We start from the raw sequence: 21,267 nt of genomic DNA on the forward strand, positions 1-21,267 counted from the left end.
TATGTCGAAGAAGCTTTAGACTTTGGTGATGGGAAAATTACTAATGATATCTCCTATTGGCATGCTTACCTTTTGTGTAGAATTCGTACTCTCAATACAATATATGTTAAAAATATCGAAAGCTCGTTAAAAGATCTACAAGAAGGGATGAGATAATACGTAAAAATGGTAGGAATCTTGGGCTTTAGATAACATGTAGGTCAAATGTCCATGTCCTCCGAATGCGATCAGCTTAAATGGAACAACACTATGCCAATTGGCCAGTGACTACGAGGATAAAGTGAGCAACATTATGCCAAATGGAAAGCAGCTATGTATTGTAAAATTTTAAACTAAATTTACATGTGTCCAATAATTAAAGGCCATAGCTCTCAAAAAGATCTCTAAACACACTTGATAAAGAAACGGAGTCCAAGAAATCAATTCATGTTAAAGGTCGGAAGGATGCCAATGTAATAAAGCAATCATTTTAAATTTAATCAAACTAACTACCAACAAGTTTTTAAAAGCAAATACCTCTTCCATGATCATTAAAGATGATGATCTTTGGTAAGGTTAACCACGGGATGTTATAAGTAGATGCATTGGATTGCCGGAAATTTATTAAGGAAAAAGTAAAGCCTTGATCCTCATAAAAGACCACACAAAAAAAAGAATAAAATGAAAACAAAGATAATTCCATGAAAATTTATGTTATGTGAGAATAGCCAACGTAAATGCTTTGAAAGGACCAACACTTAGGTCTCAAGTATTCAGGAGAATATATCGTCTCCATCTAGTTCCAACATGTAGATTTCTTACCTTGGCATTACAAATTTGCAAGGGGCCACGGGAGCTCAACATTAGCAGATTGACCATTGAAACTGGATAAAACAAACTTCAACATTAGCATATTCAGCATTGAAATTGAATAAAACAAATTTGAACATTGTTAGATAGAATGTTGAAACTGCATAGAACATATTTGGTTTTTTCTACAAGATATGTGTTGGTGATTCACGTGGGCTATATTAGTGCCTCAATTTCAGATCAAGAGGAATGCTTTGTTCATCAAGTGTGTCTCAAAGGTGGAGAGCTCCTTTGGATGTCGCTTATTTACCTTTACTTGGTGTGCGCGAAAAAGGTTTGGATCCCCACTAGACTTTCTTCCGTGCACTAGTTTCAAACACCCCAATCACTTAGCTCCTGGGCATTCATGACATGGAATTCTCTTTTGTGAGTATATGTACTACACAATAGAGGGCTTCTCAAGTGACTCTTTCTGGAAAAACCAAGTCTATTTATTCGTAGTGGGAAATTGAACCATGTAGTTTGATTCACGAAGCAATCCTTGAAAACATTAAAAAGCGAGAAACGAAGTTTCTCATTAGCATTGGAAAACGTTTTATGAGTGTAAAGAATGATATTTGTAATCTCTCTCTTGACCTGTTTCAAGAACCACATAGACTTTGGCTTAAACACAATAAGTCGGCTTCATAGTGGATCTCCTCAACAGCCCACGAAGCACCAAGACACAAAGTAAATTTCTTGAATTATTCTGTAGCGTCTTCTATTTAGACTTCTAAAATGAAGAGAGTTTTCTTGATTAATGGAACATTTTACACAGGCCGACATATACATTCTCGGCCTATACTACCTTTGAGGTGCATATCAAACTTGGGATTAGTTGGGTGTAAGCCATTGCCCTGCCACTCAACTCACCCAATTCACGGTTCAATTCACCTGGTGCTCTGCAACGGAGCTTTCCCACCACCCAGGCCACCATCACTTAGGTTGTTTCTCTCGGTGCAATAAAACCTTCACATCCTGTTTCTAATTTTAGGTGCCATTTCACTGTGTTAATTAAAAATAAATAGTAAGTTGGCCTGGAACCTAGATAGGATGAGTAATGAGATCATCACTTGTGTACATAGGAAAATGATTGGTGAATATTATTACCATTTGGGCTTATACAGAGATATTCTTGGAATGCCCCTTGAAATGGCAGAGGGAAGTTGCCTTTCTTAGCCTTTTAAAAGCTCGAGGACTAACAATTTCTCTTCACTGCATACCCACACAAACAAACTACTTATTTATTCAATGTCACATTACATGGGCTTGTCTTTGATAATCATTGCTTTATATCCTCTCATTTAAGATTTCCATATCCCTTTCCACTGAAATGGATAGCAACATAGGTCAACCTCAAAATAGAAGGAAGAAAAGAAAAAAAGAAACAAAGAAACGTGCCAGAAAGTTATTGAAGAAGTTTAGCTCTATCTTCAGAAGGTAGATGTTAAATCTGAAAATGAGGAGAAAATAACAAAAAAAGAACTGGTTTTAGGTTTTCCTTTCTTTCCTAGATGTCTCATTTACCTTTTGTCATACGTGCATCCTAATATTTAATAACCTATATTTTCAAATCTAGGCTTCCTTACCAAGTTTTATAGAGCCAAATCTCATTATTTCCAAGTTTAGATGTCTCATTTACCTTTTGTCATACGTGCATCCTAATATTTAATAACCTATATTTTCAAATCTAGGCTTCCTTACCAAGTTTTATAGAGCCAAATCTCATTATTTCTCAGTAAACTTGGGGTTTATTGGAGGTTGATATCTTAATGAACACTCTGATATCAATCTGACCTGCAAATAAATTTTGTTCTATCTGAAAAGCCCATTACAAATTTGTTCACAGATCTTACTTAATAATACAGCACTCCGTCAAATCAAAGCATTGTTTCTCATGATGCTTTAGATGTTTCAGGGGTCAAATCGAAGCATTGTTTCTCATGATGCTATAGACATTTCAGGGATCAAATCGAAGCATTGTTTCTCATGATGCTATACACATTTCAGGGGTTTAATCTGAAGCTTGAATTTGCAAACCTGATTTCAAGGATTCCAAATTTCAAGATCTAATCAACTAAAGCAAATATATAAACTAAAATTTTTCTGAATAACCATGCAGTCATATCACATAAATATTTTCTTGTATTCACTTAAAGGGAAACAAAATCAACAGTCACTTAAGGGTTCACTTGGATCTCAAGCATAATCACTCCTGCACTTTCATGACAAATTGTTTGGGCTAGTTTCAAACTCAAGCACAATCACTCTTGCACATTCATATCAAATTCTTTTGGCCAGTTTCAAAATATAATGACGTGTTCACATCATTAACGACGAGCTGGACCATCTTGTGACGGATGGCAATAATTCTATCGCTAATTTGCAGTTCAATGTATAAAGGTTCATTAGCATGAAGGCAAATTTCTGAACAGTTTTCAGAGATTAGATGAACATTTGTTTTCTTGCAACCATTTGAGATACCTTAATTCTCCGAGCACTCAAGTCTGAGATTCACATTGTGCGCGCTCGAACACACACATATATATATATATATATATATATATATATATATATATATACTCTTGCACATTCATATCAAATTCTTTGGGCCAGTTTCAAAATATAATGACATATGTATGTCAAATCGATAAGTTCACATCATTAACGACGTGCTGGACCATCTTGTCATTTGAGATACCTTAATTCTCCGAGCACTCAAGTCTGAGATTCACATTGTGCGCGCTCGAGCACACACAATCTATATATATATATATATATATATATACTCTTGCACATTCATATCAAATTCTTTGGGCCAGTTTCAAAATATAATGACATATGTATGTCAAATCGATAAGTTCACATCATTAACGACGTGCTGGACCATCTTGTGACGGGTGGCAAATAAAAGGTTCATTAGCATGAAGGCAAATTTCTGAACGGTTTCCAGAGATTAGATGAACATTTGTTTTCTTGCAACCATTTGAGATACCTTAATTCTCCCAGCACTCAAGTCTGAGATTCACATTGAGATACCTTAATTCTCCCTAATCTCATTGCGCGCGTGCGAACACACACACACACTATATATATATATATCATACACACACTACATATCTATATATATATATATATATCATGCTCAATACTGCCTCAGCATAAGAATATATTTTCCCAGCATTTTCTTAATTACTTTAAGATTCTCATTGATGCCTGGGAAAGTAACAGCACTCTGCTTGGTGTTCCTAATGCTAAGGTTAAAATATATGACTCGATAATGCATGGATGGTTTCTTTAATGTATCACAGGACACAATTTATGAAATCCGAAGTCACAACCTTACAGTTCATTCTTTTCACATGATTGCCACTCCTTGACACTGAATTCCAAGGTATTTCTCTACAATGGATATAGCTTGTGTGCTGTGCATCTAGGATGTCTTGTGGTTAGGGCTTTCTGTATTTAACAAGAGTTTGGTCTAGGACAGGGTGACCAAGGGATTGCACCAAAAATTGGCTGCTACTTGGGAAAAGAAAGAACACCTTATGCCCAAAGTGCACTTAGACACCTTCATTGAGGCTATGGAAGAGCAACTTAGAAGTGGAATGGAGGAAGATGTAAGGTGGAACCTTCACCTTTCACATGAAGGTGGTGTTGATGACGAGAATATTGAATTTAAGGATATTTCTCCCAATGTTGAAGAAATTATGATTTCCAAGATGCTACAGAACCTATTGTTTATTGTTGAAGTTAATTGTCATAGAACCTACTATTGGTGGTGTTGCTACCAAGTTCACTTGGATTACTAAACTCGTTCTACCACCGTTACGTGATGACTGAAGTAAAGCAAAATAACGGTCGTGTTTGGAGATCATTTCAGAGAATTTTATAGAACAAGTAAACTCCCTCAGATAGAGAGCTTTAAACTCGTTCTACCACCGTTACATGATGACTTACGTACAGCCAAAGAACAGATGTGTTTGGAGATCATTTCATAGAATTTTAGAGAGCAAGTAAACTCCCTCAGTTAGAGATCTTTAACAGTCCGATATTTGGTCGTGTGGCTCTTTCAAGTTTCCACTTCAAACTGAGAAGAAGACAAGATATTTGCATACCAAAATTATTCAACATTTTCCACTAGGAACATCTAGGAAATATAAGTTTACTCTTGAAACTGAGAAGAAGATGAGATATCCACACTCAATGCTAATCAGTAACAGTATATTCAACCAGTCCCGTATCTTGATCAACACTACACCAAAGGGGAAAAAATAATCAAATCGAGTCCAACAGTGAGAGAATCAAATATTTCTTGATTGAGCAATGTGATAGCTGTCGCACAGCCTAATACTTTTAATACCTTTAAATTGGGTAGCCTCATTCCCAATGGCAATTTCTTCAACAATGGGCAAAACATTATCTTCACCGTTTCCAGCTTTGACGTAGCTTTTTCATTCCACACACCACTTGATCCTGTGATGCTCTCTAACTCCTCTAACTCTGCTAGTTCCAATCGCTCTAACATTGGGAAATCACCATTTCCAATGTCCAGCTCTTTTATGCTATCACAGCTCCGTATGTCTAATACCTTTAAATTGGGTAGCCTCATTCCCAATGGCAATTTCTTCAACAAGTCGCAATACCTTATTATCAACTCTTGGAGTTTGGACATGGATCCTTCATTCCACACGTTTGATGGTCCTGAGAGACTCTCTAACTTTAATAAGTTGAAAAGACTCAACACCGTCAACATTGGGAATCTCTGAAGAGGAAGATCCCTTAGTTCTCTACAACCCAGCAACCTTAATACCTTCAAATTTTGGAACTCGCAATTGGGTAAAGTTACCCCACCATAGATATATAACTGAAGTATTTCCACCCTTTCTATTTTTTCTATGTTAACACCATCCGACTCGAAGCGTAATGTCAAGTCTTTCATCTCCGTCCAAGTATCAATTGTAACAACATCTCCACCATCTGCTTGACATTACGCTTCGAGTCAGATGGTGTTAACATAGAAAAAATAGAAAAGTTGGAAATACTTCAGTTATATAAGTATGGTGGGGTAACTTTACCCAATTGCGAGTTCCAAAATTTGAAGGTATTAAGGTTGCTGGGTTGTACAGAACTAAGGGAGCTTCCTCTTTGGAGTTTCCCAATGTTGACGGTGTTGAGTCTTTTCAACTTATTAAAGTTAGAGAGTCTCTCAAGACCATCAAACGTGTGGAATGAAGGATCCATGTCCAAACTCCAAGAGTTGATAATAAGGTATTGCGACTTGTTGAAGAAATTGCCATTGGGAATGAGGCTACCCAATTTAAAGGTATTAGACATACGGAGCTGTGATAGCATAAAAGAGCTGGACATTGGAAATGATGATTTCCCAATGTTAGAGCGATTGGAACTAGCAGAGTTAGAGGAGTTAGAGAGCATCACAGGATCAAGCGGTGTGTGGAATGAAGAAGCTACGTCAAAGCTGGAAACGGTGAAGATAATGTTTTGCCCATTGTTGAAGAAATTGCCATTGGGAATGAGGCTACCCAATTTAAAGGTATCAAATATTTCTTGATTGAGCAATGTGATAGCTGTCGCACAGCCTAATCAGCCTCACCAACAAGTATCTTACAACCCAGGTATGTCACATCTAAACCTTTCGAACATCGTCCAAAGTACACAGGACGTGCCATTATTTTTGCATCTACTGGGCTTTGCTTTGCAAGAAGGGAATGGCTGCAATACTGCCTTTGATTTTGGAGACTGCAGAGTAGATTTGTGGTGCCCACCAAAGATTATTGATGCAGCCGCACACCAAAAGGATATCCTAAACTGACAAAGCCCACAACTTGTGGAACTTGGTCAACAACGGAGCAGCCCCAGCAATAACTCACCTGCAAAATAAATGCCCTTCAAAATATGCAGATAAATGACAATACAATCATGAAAGTCTACTCTAATGAGAATATATCATCAAATCTCAAAAAATTCATTACCACATAAAAGTATAGACGGATCGATTCTGAAATGAAACAGAAGGTATAGAAAGCTTTGATAAGACCATAAATTGATAAATATCGTCCCAAACCTTACCAAGGGCCAGTAAATGATTGTGGATGGAAAAAAAAATCGAGTTTGTGTCTGATGCACATTTTAAGAAGGCGGAAAGTGTCATAGCCCACCTGCAAAATAAATATGTCCCTCAAAACATGCAGATAAATGACAATACAACAATGAAAGTCTTGTCTCAGGAGAATATATCATCTAATTCCAAACATCCATTACAACTGTTCATAAAAAAATATAAATGGATCTGAAATGAAATTGAAGGTATTGGAAGAAGATTTGATAACACCATAAATTGATAAATATGGTCCCGACTCCCAATTTCCAAACCTTACTGAGGGCTAGTAAATGATTGTGGGAGGAAAGAAAATCAGTTTGCACGATGCACATATGATGAGATGGAAAATATCATAGCCCACCTGCAAAAGAAATGTGTTTCTCAAAATACGCAGATAAATGACAATACAATTATGAAAGCCTACTCTCAGAGAAATATGCCATCAACTTCTGAAAGTGCATTACCACATTTCATAAAAAGTATAAATGGATCTGAAATGAAACAGAAAGTATAGAAAACTTTGATAAGACCGTAAATTGATAAATATGGTCCCAAATCTTACCAAAAGCCAGTAAATGATTGTGGGTGGTGGAGACAAAATTAGTTTGTATGTGATGCACAGCTGATGGGATGGAAAATGTCCTCCACTTCTCTGTCAACAAATAATGTTATAGAAAAAATTAAAATGGAGAAAACTATAACTACAGTAAACAGAAGATGCCATACATATAACTAGATTTTACTTAATAAAGCAAAACACATGACACAGATGATTACAGAAAGAAAGCAGGAGACTTACTGTGTTTCAGTGAAAGGCATATGATTAGCGACAAAACCAGGTAATGAATTTGTGCCCAGGGCCATCTAAAGATACCTCTGTCAATGTGAGTTTATTCCACGGACCAATACGATCATAGCGGCGTGGATGTAGTTAGAGTATGCTAAGTGAAAAGAGTACAGAAGGAGCTTCACATGTGGGAGATATGAACAAGGGTCACTTTTATAAGGAGTGACCACAGTAGCATTTCAACTGGAGACTCTTAATTACAACAAAACTCTTATAGGTTGTCTCAGCCTCTCACAGAGTCTGGGTATCCCATTTCCATACTTTAAGTTCCCCCTCTCCATCACCAGTGAAAAATAATCCACCAGATCCAAGCTGGAATACTCGCACCTCATGTCTCGAGAACAGTCTACATCGTTCTTTAAACCTGAGACAAAACCCGTAAATGTTATTTTACCAAAAAGCAGACAATATGAGCACATTCATGTAACTCCATAAATGAGCACATCAACAATTTCCTACTCCATTAAATATTTTTAAAACAAGGACAAAATGACCCCGAAATAGCCCAAACGCATTCCGAAGCCCATCTTGTTTTCATTCTCAGAATGATCAAAAATGCTTTTCCATTTTCCAATATTTTAGTATAATGAACTCAAGAGCATCTATACTTACGATGGCAAGTCGTAGAGGCGCACACTGTTATCGTTGCAGGAACAAAGCAAGACAGGCTTGGATTGTTCGTCATTCATTCCACATAGTGCAAGAACACCCTGTGAGAAGCAAAACCAAAATAAATTAACTCCACTTAATTCTGAGAAAAGAAACATAAACCTTGCAACATCTAGTGACTTAATAGGATTGTTTGACTCGATTCTTACACCATACACAAAAAACAAAATATCACTTGCATGCAAGGCCTTGCTGCATTAAAATAATAATGATAATAATAAAACAGACAAGTTCATGTTTGCAAAATATCAGAGATTTTGCGTAGTAAGTGTAGTTGATTTTCCAATAAAATACATTAAAAGCTCCCAACCTGGATGTTTAGATTTGAAAGAAGTAAAGAAACCATTAAAGGAATGAATCATAAACTTTCTCGTGGAATTTGATTTTACTGTGGTATCTAGTTTATGATGCACAAATGTCTTGCCTTTGGGCCTTGGGGTCCTTCAACTGCCAAGACTTATAAATCATAAAACCCACTAAATAATTTCTGATGCACAAATGTCTTGCCCTTGGGCCTTGGCGTCCTTCAACTACTGAGACTTATAAATCATAAAACTAACTAAAGAATTGCAGCAGAACAAAACATGTATGATTAAAATAATTAATAAATAATCTAGAAGTTACTTTGGCTTTAAAAAAATAAAGAGGTCACACCATCCCCATGGACTGGTTACCCCTCTTTGATTTCAGATCCTAGGACCACCATGCCAAATAGAAGCACGTTGCAATGCAACTTAGTAGATAAATCATGAATAGAAAAATAGCATTGCACTGCAACTAAGTAAATAGGTTGTTGCATGGATAAAAAAACTAATTATAAAATGCACACAATTGTTATAGGTAGAGAGGATTAGATAACATACATTCTTTTCGCTACGAGTGTAAGTCACTTCCAAGGCTCCACTTGATGTAGCGGCCCATACCTGCATTGCATTTCATGAGTTAGAAATTCCAATGAAGGTTGCGCACCATTCTATTTCCTGAATGAAACATGGACATATGATGAAGTCTTCCTTACCTTCACCGTGTTGTCTAATGAGCACGACAACAGATAGTCATCCCAACAGAGAAGAGACATTACAACTGACTTGTGATCCCTCAAGGAACGCATACATTGAAAACTTTCCATATCCCAAACCTGTGAATTTCTTTACGACTGTCAAATACAAACTCATCTGGAATTGGGTAAATAATTCATTTTCTAAAATTGTAAGTGAATGAAAAACATCAAAGCTTGCAAGAAAAACAATGTTTATTTGTGCTTTTATTAACCAGGTTAGCCCAATTTTTCTTTTATCTTACTGTGTAAACAAATACAAATAAAAGTAGTGGACGAGAAGCAAAGAAACATACCCTTATTGTGTGGTCCATGGAAGCAGAGTAGAGTCTTCCTGCTCCTGAGACCAATGAGACAACAGGCAGGGTGTGCCCTGCGAGGGAAACTGCAGGTTCAAAGGCATTGGCTGGAGAATTAAATTTCCATGCAAAAATAGTGCCATCCTGTAAAATGGTAAGTCAACGCAATCAGTGGGGCTATATAATGCAATAAAGTCACGACCAATGTTATCAGAACCAAACTGGCAAACTGAGAACCAGTTGAAACCGGACCAGAACCACTAAAAAACCGGACCAGAGAATTGGTCGGCCGAAAATACATACATTCAAATTTTAAAGAAAAAGATATATAGTCATGTGTATTCGTATGAATCCAAAGCATTTTATACACAGACAAGCAAAACTTCTCATTGATATAGCATGTAAGGGTGCACATAACCAAAATAGCATCGAGTGCAGTTCATCTCTGAAACGAAAATACAATGAGAAATAGGCTCTAGATGGCCTCTAGCATTTTAAAAAAAAGAAAATCATGCTACAACAAATACATACATATCATCATAACCATTGCCTCTGTTGGGACCTTCGTCATCAATATCACACTCTAAGCATTAAAATAAGATAGAAAAAGCGTAGCATGTCGAGTCAAGATTTTGTTTGAGTGATGGGTACATTTTTTATAGGGTCATGATAAAGGAGTTTGACAACCAATGCCACTAACATCAGGGTACATAGAGGGTTTGGTGATCTTGATTAATTACTAGTTCCATACCCTCGTACATGACAAAATCCAATGGAAACATTGCAATTCCCCCAGTCTTGAAATCCTGAGAAGCGGTTAAGTCTACTAGATTTTGAGCGAGCTCTAAAAATTTGCTTTCTCCATATTAAATCCAATGAAGTTGGAACCACTCCAAAAAATCCTCAGTGATTTCATGTTAATGTTAAAAATTTAAGTAAAAGGATAAAAATAAAAAATAAAGGAGGACATTACCATAAATTGGATAAGGATTCAAGAGCCATAGGCTTGAAAGTTATGCCGCCCCACTCAAAAATTCATGTTTATTTTATTTTATTTTATGTTTTTAATTACATTTGGAATGTCTTTGGTCAAATTGTATAGAATCAGTCAGTTCGGTACCGAACCGGCCACTTTCAGTTCAAGGCCGTGAAACGAACTAGTTCGACACCCAACCCGGTCGGACTGGCTAGTTCCACCGATTTCGAACACACTGGTCATGACCTAGAGTTTAGCTAATAAAAGAAAACACACTACAAATGTGACAACGCCCCCCCTACTTATTTCCTTCATGAATTTTAAATAATGTAAGTATTTGACCAAAAAAAAAAACAGAACTAGGTCATGGGACAGATATTCCAAGGTCGAATGGGGATCGTTGCTTGGAGGACTTGTGGTTGTCATGGACCAAAGGAGGCTGACAGGTGGCATGCAAAAAGAAAAGAACCAAGTGGCACAAGATCATTGGCCAACAAAACTCTAGGGAGTGACAAGGCCAACAACATTAAAGAATCTGAAACTAAACATTAACTCGGTAGTATATAATTGGTTGAAAAAAAATATCTTGGGGCAGCAAGGCAAAACAAACCAATGAACCTCCCCTCATGATCTAGCAGAATGAAATTTGCCTACGTGAAGTGAGGGATTCAACGAGGGAGGGAGCGGTTAGATTTTGGTAAGGGGGATGTCCCGGGGATTTTTTTTTAGGGGGAGATGGATTTGATAACATAGGGAGAGACAAGGACTTAAGGGAGGAGAAAGGAAATGGGACTCGTGATACTACCAAGCAGAGAACGGTTGCACCCACGAGCTGAGTTATAACTCAAAACAGAACCCGATGAATGAAGTCCAAAAATACCAGGATATGAGACTTCTGAAATATAAGCGAGAAGCAAGGGATGAACAAAATATTGATGGCAGGAGATAAGGAAAGCGCGCAAAACAGAAAGGCTGGAGGATAGATTTCCTTGACTTGGAAATTGCAGCAGCAGAGGTGAGTTCGAGCTATTCGAATTCACCCTTGATATTTACCAATCTACAAAAATTAGAGGGCGTTTTGACTGATGCCTGAAACCCTATGTGGGGATCGTTTTCTTTGCTCCTTATATACATGGATGATGCATTTCCTCTTCTCCTTGTGTGTTAATTGATTCTTCAATGAATGAGTTATCACATATTTTAGTATGCTATTGTTTCGTTGGTGATTATTTTTCTTAAGGCAAAGAGGTAGCAGCCATTCCATTGGCTAGTTACTGCTAATAGGTAAAATGTGAGAATGTCACGGATTATTCTCTTACTCCATAACACTACAACTGACTTGGAATCCTCTTCTCTTCCATTAAGCATAGTTATTTTCTGGAGATCTAGTTTTCCCTTGTTCGATAATTAAAATTGGTGTCCTTTGGATTCCTAATATAGGGTGGAAGTACTAAAATTGCAAAAATTTAGTGGTTGATGGGTGGAGGATTTCCTCTCAAATCCCGGTATAAGCGACATATATAGGCAAGGTGGAGGTAGAAAAGCACTTCTGGAATCCCTAGTTTGCTCCCAAGCTAGAAGGTGGCAACTGCTCTATGGGCAGACTGTCAAAGGACGGGAGGAGAATTAGGGACCTTATGCTTATACCAATCTAGACAGTACTGTAAATGCTTTCCTACTGGGTATAGTAGGGGAGTGGGTGGTAGCCCTTTCATAACATGACAGGTGCTTCTGATTAGGTTCAAATGCTCTTCAGTCCATCTTGTTGCCTCACTTTTGTTTGGTGTCCAAACTTCAGAGCTCTTCCTTTTGTTCGATCTTTATCTGTGTTCAAAATCAATACCAGGGTATGTTAAAGTGCACAGTAGATTTTAGTTTTCTATTGGTTACGAAGCCCAAGTGTTTTAATATTTTCTCTTCAAGAAGACATGGCAAACCTAAATAAACATCAACCAATAGATTCTGCCACAGGCAATAATTGGAATCATGAACTGAAATTAATAGAGAAATAATACTGAAGGAGGCATAAGCTAGAAGGAAATAGAGATGATGGAGCCGACAGCTATACTGAGTGATTTTTATTTCTTTTTTCAGTTTCTTGTTGAAGGCAAAGTTTCTCGCAACCGATCATAGTTTTCCTTACATAGTTCCATGTTCCTTCTACATGAACGCATAATAGATGCATGATTGTATGCCCTCACGATAATCCTCTTCCTGTAACATTAAATGGTTGCACGCTATTTTGTTCGCTTGGCTAGATTTTTAATTTGGCTGTGAAATTCCAATCGATTTGGAGTAAAAACAAAAAGGACGCCCTTTCCATGGAATTAATAGCATGATAATAATAATCTCACTACTAAAAGTTTACGCTGAGGCCTTAAGTTTCTGAGTTCAAAATCTAGATGTCAAAATATTGTATAGGTGTTGACCAATAAGGGAAAAGACAGCATGACAGAATGGTTGCCTTGCTGAAAAATGCGCGTTGATATACCCAATTCTAGCTAACAGAATGTCTTAAATTTCTGAGTTTAAAATCTAGGTGTCAAAATACTGTATAGGCGTTGCCCAGTAAGGGAAAAGACAGCGTGATAGAAAAGGTTGCCTTGCTAAAAATTGTACATTGATATATTGTTAAAATTGGCAACTAGGGCACTCCATGTGGATCATCTTATTTATGGCAGCTGATATTTTTCTTGGATTCCTCTCTTCGAGAGGTGTAGGGTTGATCCAAAGATCATCCGATTCCAACATGTATTTATGGAGATATGAATTTATTTGTATTATTTGACAGTTTGTCAAGGTTGGCCAACGAGCAAATTACCCTAGCTCAACCTCAACGTAGCATTATAAATAGAAGAGTCTTCAGGTCATTTGAGATACACACACACCTCTCTTGATCTCTCCTCTCCACTGGTTTGGGTTTGTCCTCTCACAAGGAGGACGTAGTGGAAAGGGTTATTTAAGAGATCTGGACCCAGTCACCTAAAGAAGCCCTGTTATGAAACCAGCTCACAAAAAGATAGAAAAGAGAGATCCACGCCTTAGAATTCAGCCTCTTCGAGGGGGCAACCTCCTTTACATTACATAAATGAACAATTCTTGGATGATACAAATGAAAATACCTCCTTTCTATATATAGGAGTCTAAGTGGTCCCAATACAATCAAAGCCTACATAACAATAATATTGTAGGGCACAACAGTAACAATGGTGGGCTTCTATGTGGCATAATAGTAACAATATGGGCACTACATGGGTACATCAATATAATAAGTGGGTTATACTAATAACAATAAGGGGTTACACTAGTAGTATAGGGGCCTAACATGCCCCTCTCCTTCAAAAAGCGTTGTCCTCAACGCTTGAGTAGTTCTTGATGCTTCTATATAAAATTCTTGTCCTCCCATGTGGAATATTCAGCGGGTAAGTTCTTCCACTTGATGAGATACTCTGAAATTGATCGATTTCGTAGCTGTCGGGTTCTTGTTTCTGTGACTGCTCCAGGTTCCAATGTGATTTTTCCTTCCTCTTCAATTTCTGGCAATATTGCTTGAATTGGGATCTTTTGCAACTTTTGAATAAGTGGCCATACTTCTTCGTTCTTCTTCCATTCATAAGTTGTTTCGTTTATCCAATTTGGTTGGATAATATAAATAGCACAAAACAATGCTTCCACATCCTCATCCTTGAAGCGTCTTCCCATTCGGTAAGGTCGCCATTTTTTAAGTGCATGTAGTATTGCCAACATTTCCTTCTCATAAATAGCTTGCTTGAGATGTAGCAGTAAAAATACCCAATCACTCACATCAAAACATTTTTCACTACAATGTTGATCTACCTGTTGTTTCATTTGATTTTGCACCGAAGTGGCGTTATCCTTTAAAAGTTGGAGAACTTGTTGTTGATGCTCGATATGATCTTTCTCTACTTGAACCTTTTTCTTCTTGATATGTCCTTCTATCTTTTGAGGAGTGGTAATTTCTTCCAGTCCTTTACAAGATATGGTCGGATTCATTTCTTGATGCTCGATGTGATCTTTCACTTCTTGAACATTTTTCTTCTTGATGTGTCCTTTTATCTTGATAGTTTGAGGAGTGGTAATTTCATCCATTGAATTACAAGATATGGTTGGATTCATTTCTTCTTTCTCGATGTGATCTTTCACTTCTTGCACCTTTTTCTTCTTGATATGTCCTTCTATCTTGAGAGTTTGAGGAGTGGTAATTCTTGCCAATGCTTTACAAGATATGGTCTGATTCATTTCTTCTTTCTCTGGGGTGGTGTCCTGACGTATATCCTCTTCTTTTGATGTTTCTTGATCCTTTTCTTCCTCCTCTTCATATTCTATGTAAAATAATTTCTTCTCAGCACACCTATGACCTTTAGTGCATTTGCTATCACAATTGTAACAAAGCCCTTTTTCTCTTTTTTCTTCCAATTGTTGTGGTGTAACCCTTGTAGGTTGTGGAAGGCTGGGAGAAACAACACTTCCATCTTTATAGTTGTGAGGGGTATGCTTCCTGGTTTCCATAATTTTGCTTTCCATTATGTCACAAAGCCCTTTTACTCTTTCCAATTGTTGTGGTGTTGCTCTAAAGAAGGTGTTGCTCTTTATATCCTCATAATGTGCTATCATTTCCTCCGTGAAAATTGACCACGTAACAAGTTTTTTACGAGAACAAAGCCCTTTGTACCATAAAAATTGATCTGGTTCTAAATATGAAGATGCAATACATACCTTTTGTAACAATTGTACACCATGTATATCAAAATATTGCTCCATCTGAAGTATCCAATTTACCGGATCCTTGCCATCAAACTTCCTCATCTTGCTTTTTCTTGATTTTAGGAGCTCTACCTTGAAACGACTGTAACTCTGTGCTTTCGGATCTTTAAGTTCTGAACTTGTGACCTATAAGAGCCCTCTGTGTCCTCTTTCCAATTCCACAAGTCTGATCCAAATTGGATTCTCCAAGAAAATGTTGTGCACAATCTCCCGCAATGACCTGATTATAGACTAGTTCAGTAGAGTGAACTTGTATGAAGTGCCACGTGTCACTGTTTCAACCTTTGACTCTAAAAAATATATAAACAGAAACTACAGTCCGTCCTCTTTCTGTACCTTCTTACGAAATTTCAATCTGATGCTCAGAAAGAAAGTTATGACGATTTTCCCCAGGTCACCTGTTTTGAATGTAATTCAGGAGTCTGCAAAAAGGCCAACTTCCTTAGATCATATCTCCGAAAATGTCGCGCGAAAATCTCTGAAATTCGGACCCAAGGTTCAACGCCAATTCTTCTCAAATGGGTTTTTTTTTGCGACTTTTGAAACGTCACAGAACAAAAGTTATAGCGAAAATGCCATGATGACCTGTTTGGAGCAGCGAAACCCTAGAATCCAAAGCTCTGATACCAAATGTTATGAAACCAGCTCACAAAAAGATAGAAAAGAGAGATCCACGCCTTAGAATTCAGCCTCTTCGAGGGGGCAACCTCCTTTACATTACATAAATGAACAATTCTTGGATGATACAAATGAAAATACCTCCTTTCTATATATAGGAGTCTAAGTGGTCCCAATACAATCAAAGCCTACATAACAATAATATTGTAGGGCACAACAGTAACAATGGTGGGCTTCTATGTGGCATAATAGTAACAATATGGGCACTACATGGGTACATCAATATAATAAGTGGGTTATACTAATAACAATAAGGGGTTACACTAGTAGTATAGGGGCCTAACAAGCCCTAGCAGCAGTTTGGCCGCAGTTAAGAGGAGACTTATGCGCAGTTGACGGAGGAAGCCTAGCCGTTGTCCAAAAGGGAGAACTAGTCGTAGTGAATGAGGCCAAAGGAGAAGCCTAGCCGCTATCCAAAAGGGAGATCTAGCCGCAGTGAAGGAGGCCTACGGAGAAGCGTAGCCGCTGTCCAAAATGAAGATCTAGTCGCAGTGAAGGAGTCCTAAGGAAAAGCCCTAGCCGCTGTCCAAAAGGAAGATCTAGCCGCAATGAAGTAGGCCTAAGGAGAAGCCCTAGCCGCAGTCCTAAAGGTGCCCTAATCACAGGTCAAAGGAAGCCTTAATCCACACTTAAGAGAGGCCCTAATCTGCTGCCAAGAGAACCCTAAATCCGCAGTCAAGGGAGATCCTATTCGCTGCCAAGAAGAAGCTCCAATACGCAGCAAACAGGGAGCCCTAATCCGCTGTCAAAAGGGCCCCTTAACTCATAGTCAAGTGGACCTACCGCTGTCAAATGGGAAGCCCTCATCCGCAGTAAAGAAAGGATCTCATCCGCAGTTTGTAGGAGTCCTAGCCTCTGTCTAAGATGAGCCCTAGGCCGCAGCAAAAAGGATTCTTCACACAACATTTAGAAGCCTAGAAAGACAACGTGTTTGTTGTAGATCAATGTCACATGGTTCGGGTTCGAGTTCGGGTTTGGCAATGATTAGGTTCAGTTTGAGTTCGAATGTTTTGATGAGATTTGCCATTAGGTTCATCTATATATATATATATATATATATATATATATATATATATACAATGAATTATAGGATAAAATAATAAGAAATCAACATCAGTGAACATCAAAAATGCTATCACGGACATGGAAACTGCAAGGATAAATTACAAGCTTGAGTTGTGACATGAAGTTATGAGTTTTCATCTATGGACTTGGTCAATGGCTATGAGGTTCGCCGAACCTCGAATTTTTTTTAAGGTTCGCCAAAATTCGAACCTCAAGGTTAAAGTTCGACGAACCTTGTGACATAGTTGTAGATGACAATGTGATGAAGGAAGATGTTCTAGGCATGCCTTAAGGACTGCTTGCTAGGTTGATAAGCCACAGTCATTGAAGGAATGCGTTGAAGAGATCTGCTCCATAGATCAGCATATGTACACAGCTAGATGCTTGAAAGTGCTGCTGCGTTGATGATGTTTTGAGGACACTTACTACAGTGTTGCTATGTGCTAGTCCACAAGCCACAGCACCACAGCAAGGATTTCTTAGGGCTGCTCTCTTAGGGCTGTTTGAGATTATGAAGGAAGTATAGACTACTTCAGGTGCCCATATCGGATCAGAAATTTCTCACAGTCAAGGGAGTTTAGGGCTGCATATTGTGCCCTAACCAGAATTGCTGGAGCGGCTTGCAATCGGAGGAATGTTGTATCAGGATATGCTACAACACTCTTAATGATCTGTTCAAGACTGTCATGTACTTTCTGCTGCTGTCGTAAAATCTCAGATTTGTATATTTCTACTATCTCTCTTTCTGCTGAACTATTGAAGAATATAAGAAGAACTGATCAAGTTTTTCCCCGCATTGGGGTTTTCCCTGCCTGGTGCCACATCTTGTGTCCTCTTGTCTCGGCTTGTCTAATACTGTTTATGTTTATGTTCTATCTGCATTTTACTCTCATGCTGATGTGATTGCTCATCTGGATATTGATATTAAGTTATTAAGAAAATTGAAATCGCTTTAAGCATAGAACATGCAAAAATTTAACATATTTCCAATTCTAGCTAACAAAATGTCTTAAATTTCTGAGTTAAAAATCTAGGTGTCATAATAGTATGACAGAATGGTTGTCTTGCTGAAATTGTACATTAAACTCTGGGTCCAATTCCGGTTCAAACATTGCATCTGCTGGTCCAAACATTAATGTTTGCACTACATTGTGACCTCTGTAGTAGATACTAGAAACCAAGCAACTCCACCAATTTATCCTCGTCACTGTCAAAGTTAAAAATATAAGGTAAGGTTTACGAATGAAAGATGACCTTGTCGCATGCAACTCACAGGGTTGGATTCTATGGTAGATCTTAGTTGTTTTTATCCTTGTGCAATTTTTTATTTGCCTAAGATGATTTGACATGGTAGACTAGTGAAAGGGGAAATTTTCCTATAGGTGTTAAGTTTCATGATAAACAAGAACTTCTTCGTGGAGACTTTACAAAGCTCTTATATGAGCAGATATACATCATGGTTCAGCAAGACTTAAGCATGCAACCTAATCTACAGGGGACTAGCCTGAACGTCACTTTAGCCTTCCTTGGAGTAGGCCTGTAGATTGCACCATCGTATTGGTGGGTACTTAATGACAAATTAAGCTTTCAGGTCTCTATTCTTGCCAGGCTAGAACAACGAGAACAGGTTGGCCAGTACATGGGCCTCATCCACTCCTCAATTGTAAAAACTAGGCATAATAATGAATACAGATGGAGAGGTCAAGGATTGGGTTTGAGCTGAAGGACTGTCCTCCCCCTAATCATTTTGGTTACGATAATATATACGAATAGTGCACTTTCAGTATACAGCAGAAGATGCTGCATATGCTAGTTTTATAAATAAATGGTGACATCCGCACGTGGTTGTCTGTCATTATCAGTACGCATTTCTCAGTAAACAATGTCAAAATTCTGATTCCTTTGGCCACTGTGTATTTCTGTAGAGGATTCAGATATCTTTGGCCATGTCAGGATATGCGGTGGTGTCAAGAAGTCTCATGACAAGTCCCATGAGTCAATTGTCGGGTCAACTGGTGTAGTCTGTACATATGAAGGAAATTAGTTTTGGCATTATGTATTTCAAAAAAGAGAAATCCGGTCAACGGCAGGGGAGTCAAGTAACCCGCTGACCATCTCTCCTTGGATCAGGGGGTTTGTCACAACAAATATGACTACACAAGCCAAAGCAGTTTAGGAGACTCACTTCTGTTCCAGCAAAAAGCATTTGCATTTGATTAACGACAGCAAGGGCATGAACTTGTCCCCTGGGGCCATCTAAAGATTGTTCCGTGGACGTGAGAGTATTCCAAGCCTGAAATATAAATCCACCGTGTTAGCAACCTGAAGAAAATCACACTGGCAAAAACAATTCTAATACTAAGGTTAATCCCGTTAAATTACCTTGACAGCGTTAGGAACGCCAACAAAAATCCAAGGACCTTCACTGAGGAGGCATCCAGCTTCGCTCACGCCATGTAAAGGAATATGTGTACCCTGTTTAAGAAAGAAGACGTTAAGCTTCGATGAAGATATTTATAGACAGTATAAGAGTTGAGTGTAAATAAAAGGTCAGAGTACCTGGCCTGTATGGCAGTCCCAGACCATAAGCTTGTTGTCTTGTGCAGCGGAATAGAGTTTGTCCGCAGCGCCTAAATGAGAAGGAAAAGCAATCCCTCGAATAGCCTGTGGGAAGGAAGTAAATCAAATGGATATGCAAAGAAGATAAGAAAACCCAGAAACAAACCACATAAAACAAGAAAACCAAGCAAATCAAATGGATATGGAAAAAAAGACAAGGAAACCAAGCAAATCAAATGGATATGGAGAAAAGACAAGGAAACCAAGCAAATCAAATGGATATGGAAAAATGACAAGGAAACCAAGAAACAGAGCACATAAAATAAGGAAACCAACAAAGAACGGGCAAACCAAGAGTATGCAGAGGGAGCGAGAAAACCAGAAGCCAACCAAAACAAGCTAAGAATATGCAGAGCAAATAAGGAAGCCGAAAAGCTACATACCTTGTTACTGTGGCCAACGAGCTTTGTCAAGAAAGTGACATCGGAGCCTCCAACAACATGGGAGTGCAGATATTTGCAGTCATCTCCCGTGTGCATGCAATTGCCTGCGAGCCAGTAACGGCAGGCTTTCTGAATCTTTTTCCGAGTCTGACCTCTCCCCCGTCTATCCCTGTCTTCTTCATTTTTCTTTGGAGCTCCAACGTTTTTGCAGGTGTGGTTTCGGCTACACTTTTTCAGGTGTGGTGCGGGTTTCTCTGAGATGAATTGCGTGCCCGCTCCCATGGCTGCCAGCAGGTAGAGAGAGATAAAACTTGGGGCTTCTTCGCGCTTGTCGTTCGCCAAATATCATTCAAAATCTCGCTCGCTTTCTCGCCTTCTCTTTCTCTTTCACTCTGTAACTCTTCCCTAGTAGTATTATCTTATTGGCATTGGGATTTGTTACGTTTAGGTTTACGTTTGGTCACGTGCATTTCTTCCTATATTTTTGGTATCTTGGACCAGATGTTTATTCCCATATATCTCCCCTCTATTATAGGCAACTCCTATTTCTTATCCCATAGAAAAGTTAATGCAGTCTGACATGCTAGGGGAATAGAAGTTTCCTTGCATTTATATTTCCCTCAAAATTGACTTTGGCACTTTAGCAGCAAGGAAACTGCTATTCCCCTTGCATGTTAGACTGCATTAACTTTTCTATCGGGTAAGAAATAGGAGTTGCCTCTATCATATCATATTCATATAACCCCATATATTCTCTTCTCCCCTGGGGTCATACCATGGTACCGTCCTTCAAAAAGCAGGTTTTACATGCGATGAAGCCATGTAATATGGTTTTCTTCTTTTCCTTCTTTATTCTTTCCAAAAAAAATCACCCAGCCAAAATTTGTAACCCCCTAATATTTCCCCTAAAATTCTCATTAATGTGCCATAGGACCTAACA

General features: G+C 38.3%; 2 protein-coding genes and 1 long non-coding RNA gene across 4 annotated transcripts in view; all 3 read right to left on the reverse strand.

Moving 5' to 3' along the window:
- LOC149267604 (zinc finger CCCH domain-containing protein 48-like) overlaps positions 1 to 3,364 on the reverse strand; it is a 29,416-nt gene extending 26,052 nt beyond the window's left edge. The window contains exon 1 of the mRNA XM_089433649.1: positions 802 to 3,364. Within this exon, the coding sequence (XP_089289775.1) occupies positions 802 to 858 (57 nt within the window). The 5' untranslated portion in view covers positions 859 to 3,364. The remainder of the gene's footprint in view (positions 1 to 801) is intronic.
- Positions 3,365 to 6,383: 3,019 nt separating this feature from the next.
- LOC149267605 (uncharacterized) lies at positions 6,384 to 7,605 on the reverse strand. 2 transcript variants are annotated; one of them, XR_016261209.1, is made up of 4 exons: positions 7,512 to 7,605; positions 7,227 to 7,310; positions 6,919 to 7,007; positions 6,384 to 6,719 (listed from the first exon to the last, which is right to left on the reverse strand). It is a non-coding gene; the product is annotated as an uncharacterized LOC149267605 (long non-coding RNA). The 2 variants fall into 2 exon arrangements; XR_016261208.1 differs by having other exon boundaries at positions 7,222 to 7,310.
- A 149-nt stretch (positions 7,606 to 7,754) lies between these two features.
- On the reverse strand, positions 7,755 to 20,839 carry LOC149267606 (zinc finger CCCH domain-containing protein 17-like). Its single transcript, XM_089399255.1, has 9 exons — positions 20,328 to 20,839; positions 19,885 to 19,989; positions 19,708 to 19,800; positions 19,511 to 19,618; positions 9,819 to 9,965; positions 9,484 to 9,603; positions 9,329 to 9,388; positions 8,409 to 8,506; positions 7,755 to 8,160 (listed from the first exon to the last, which is right to left on the reverse strand). Exons 1-9 carry the CDS (start codon positions 20,607 to 20,609, stop codon positions 8,028 to 8,030), a joined length of 1,146 nt encoding a protein of 381 aa, XP_089255381.1. The 5' UTR covers positions 20,610 to 20,839; the 3' UTR covers positions 7,755 to 8,027.
- Between the last annotated feature and the right edge of the window lie 428 nt (positions 20,840 to 21,267).

Source organism: Pinus tabuliformis, chromosome 6, assembly GCF_031772625.1.
Source record: "Pinus tabuliformis cultivar Carrire ecotype Pingquan chromosome 6, CPIR1, whole genome shotgun sequence".
NCBI classification, from domain to species: domain Eukaryota; kingdom Viridiplantae; phylum Streptophyta; class Pinopsida; order Pinales; family Pinaceae; genus Pinus; species Pinus tabuliformis.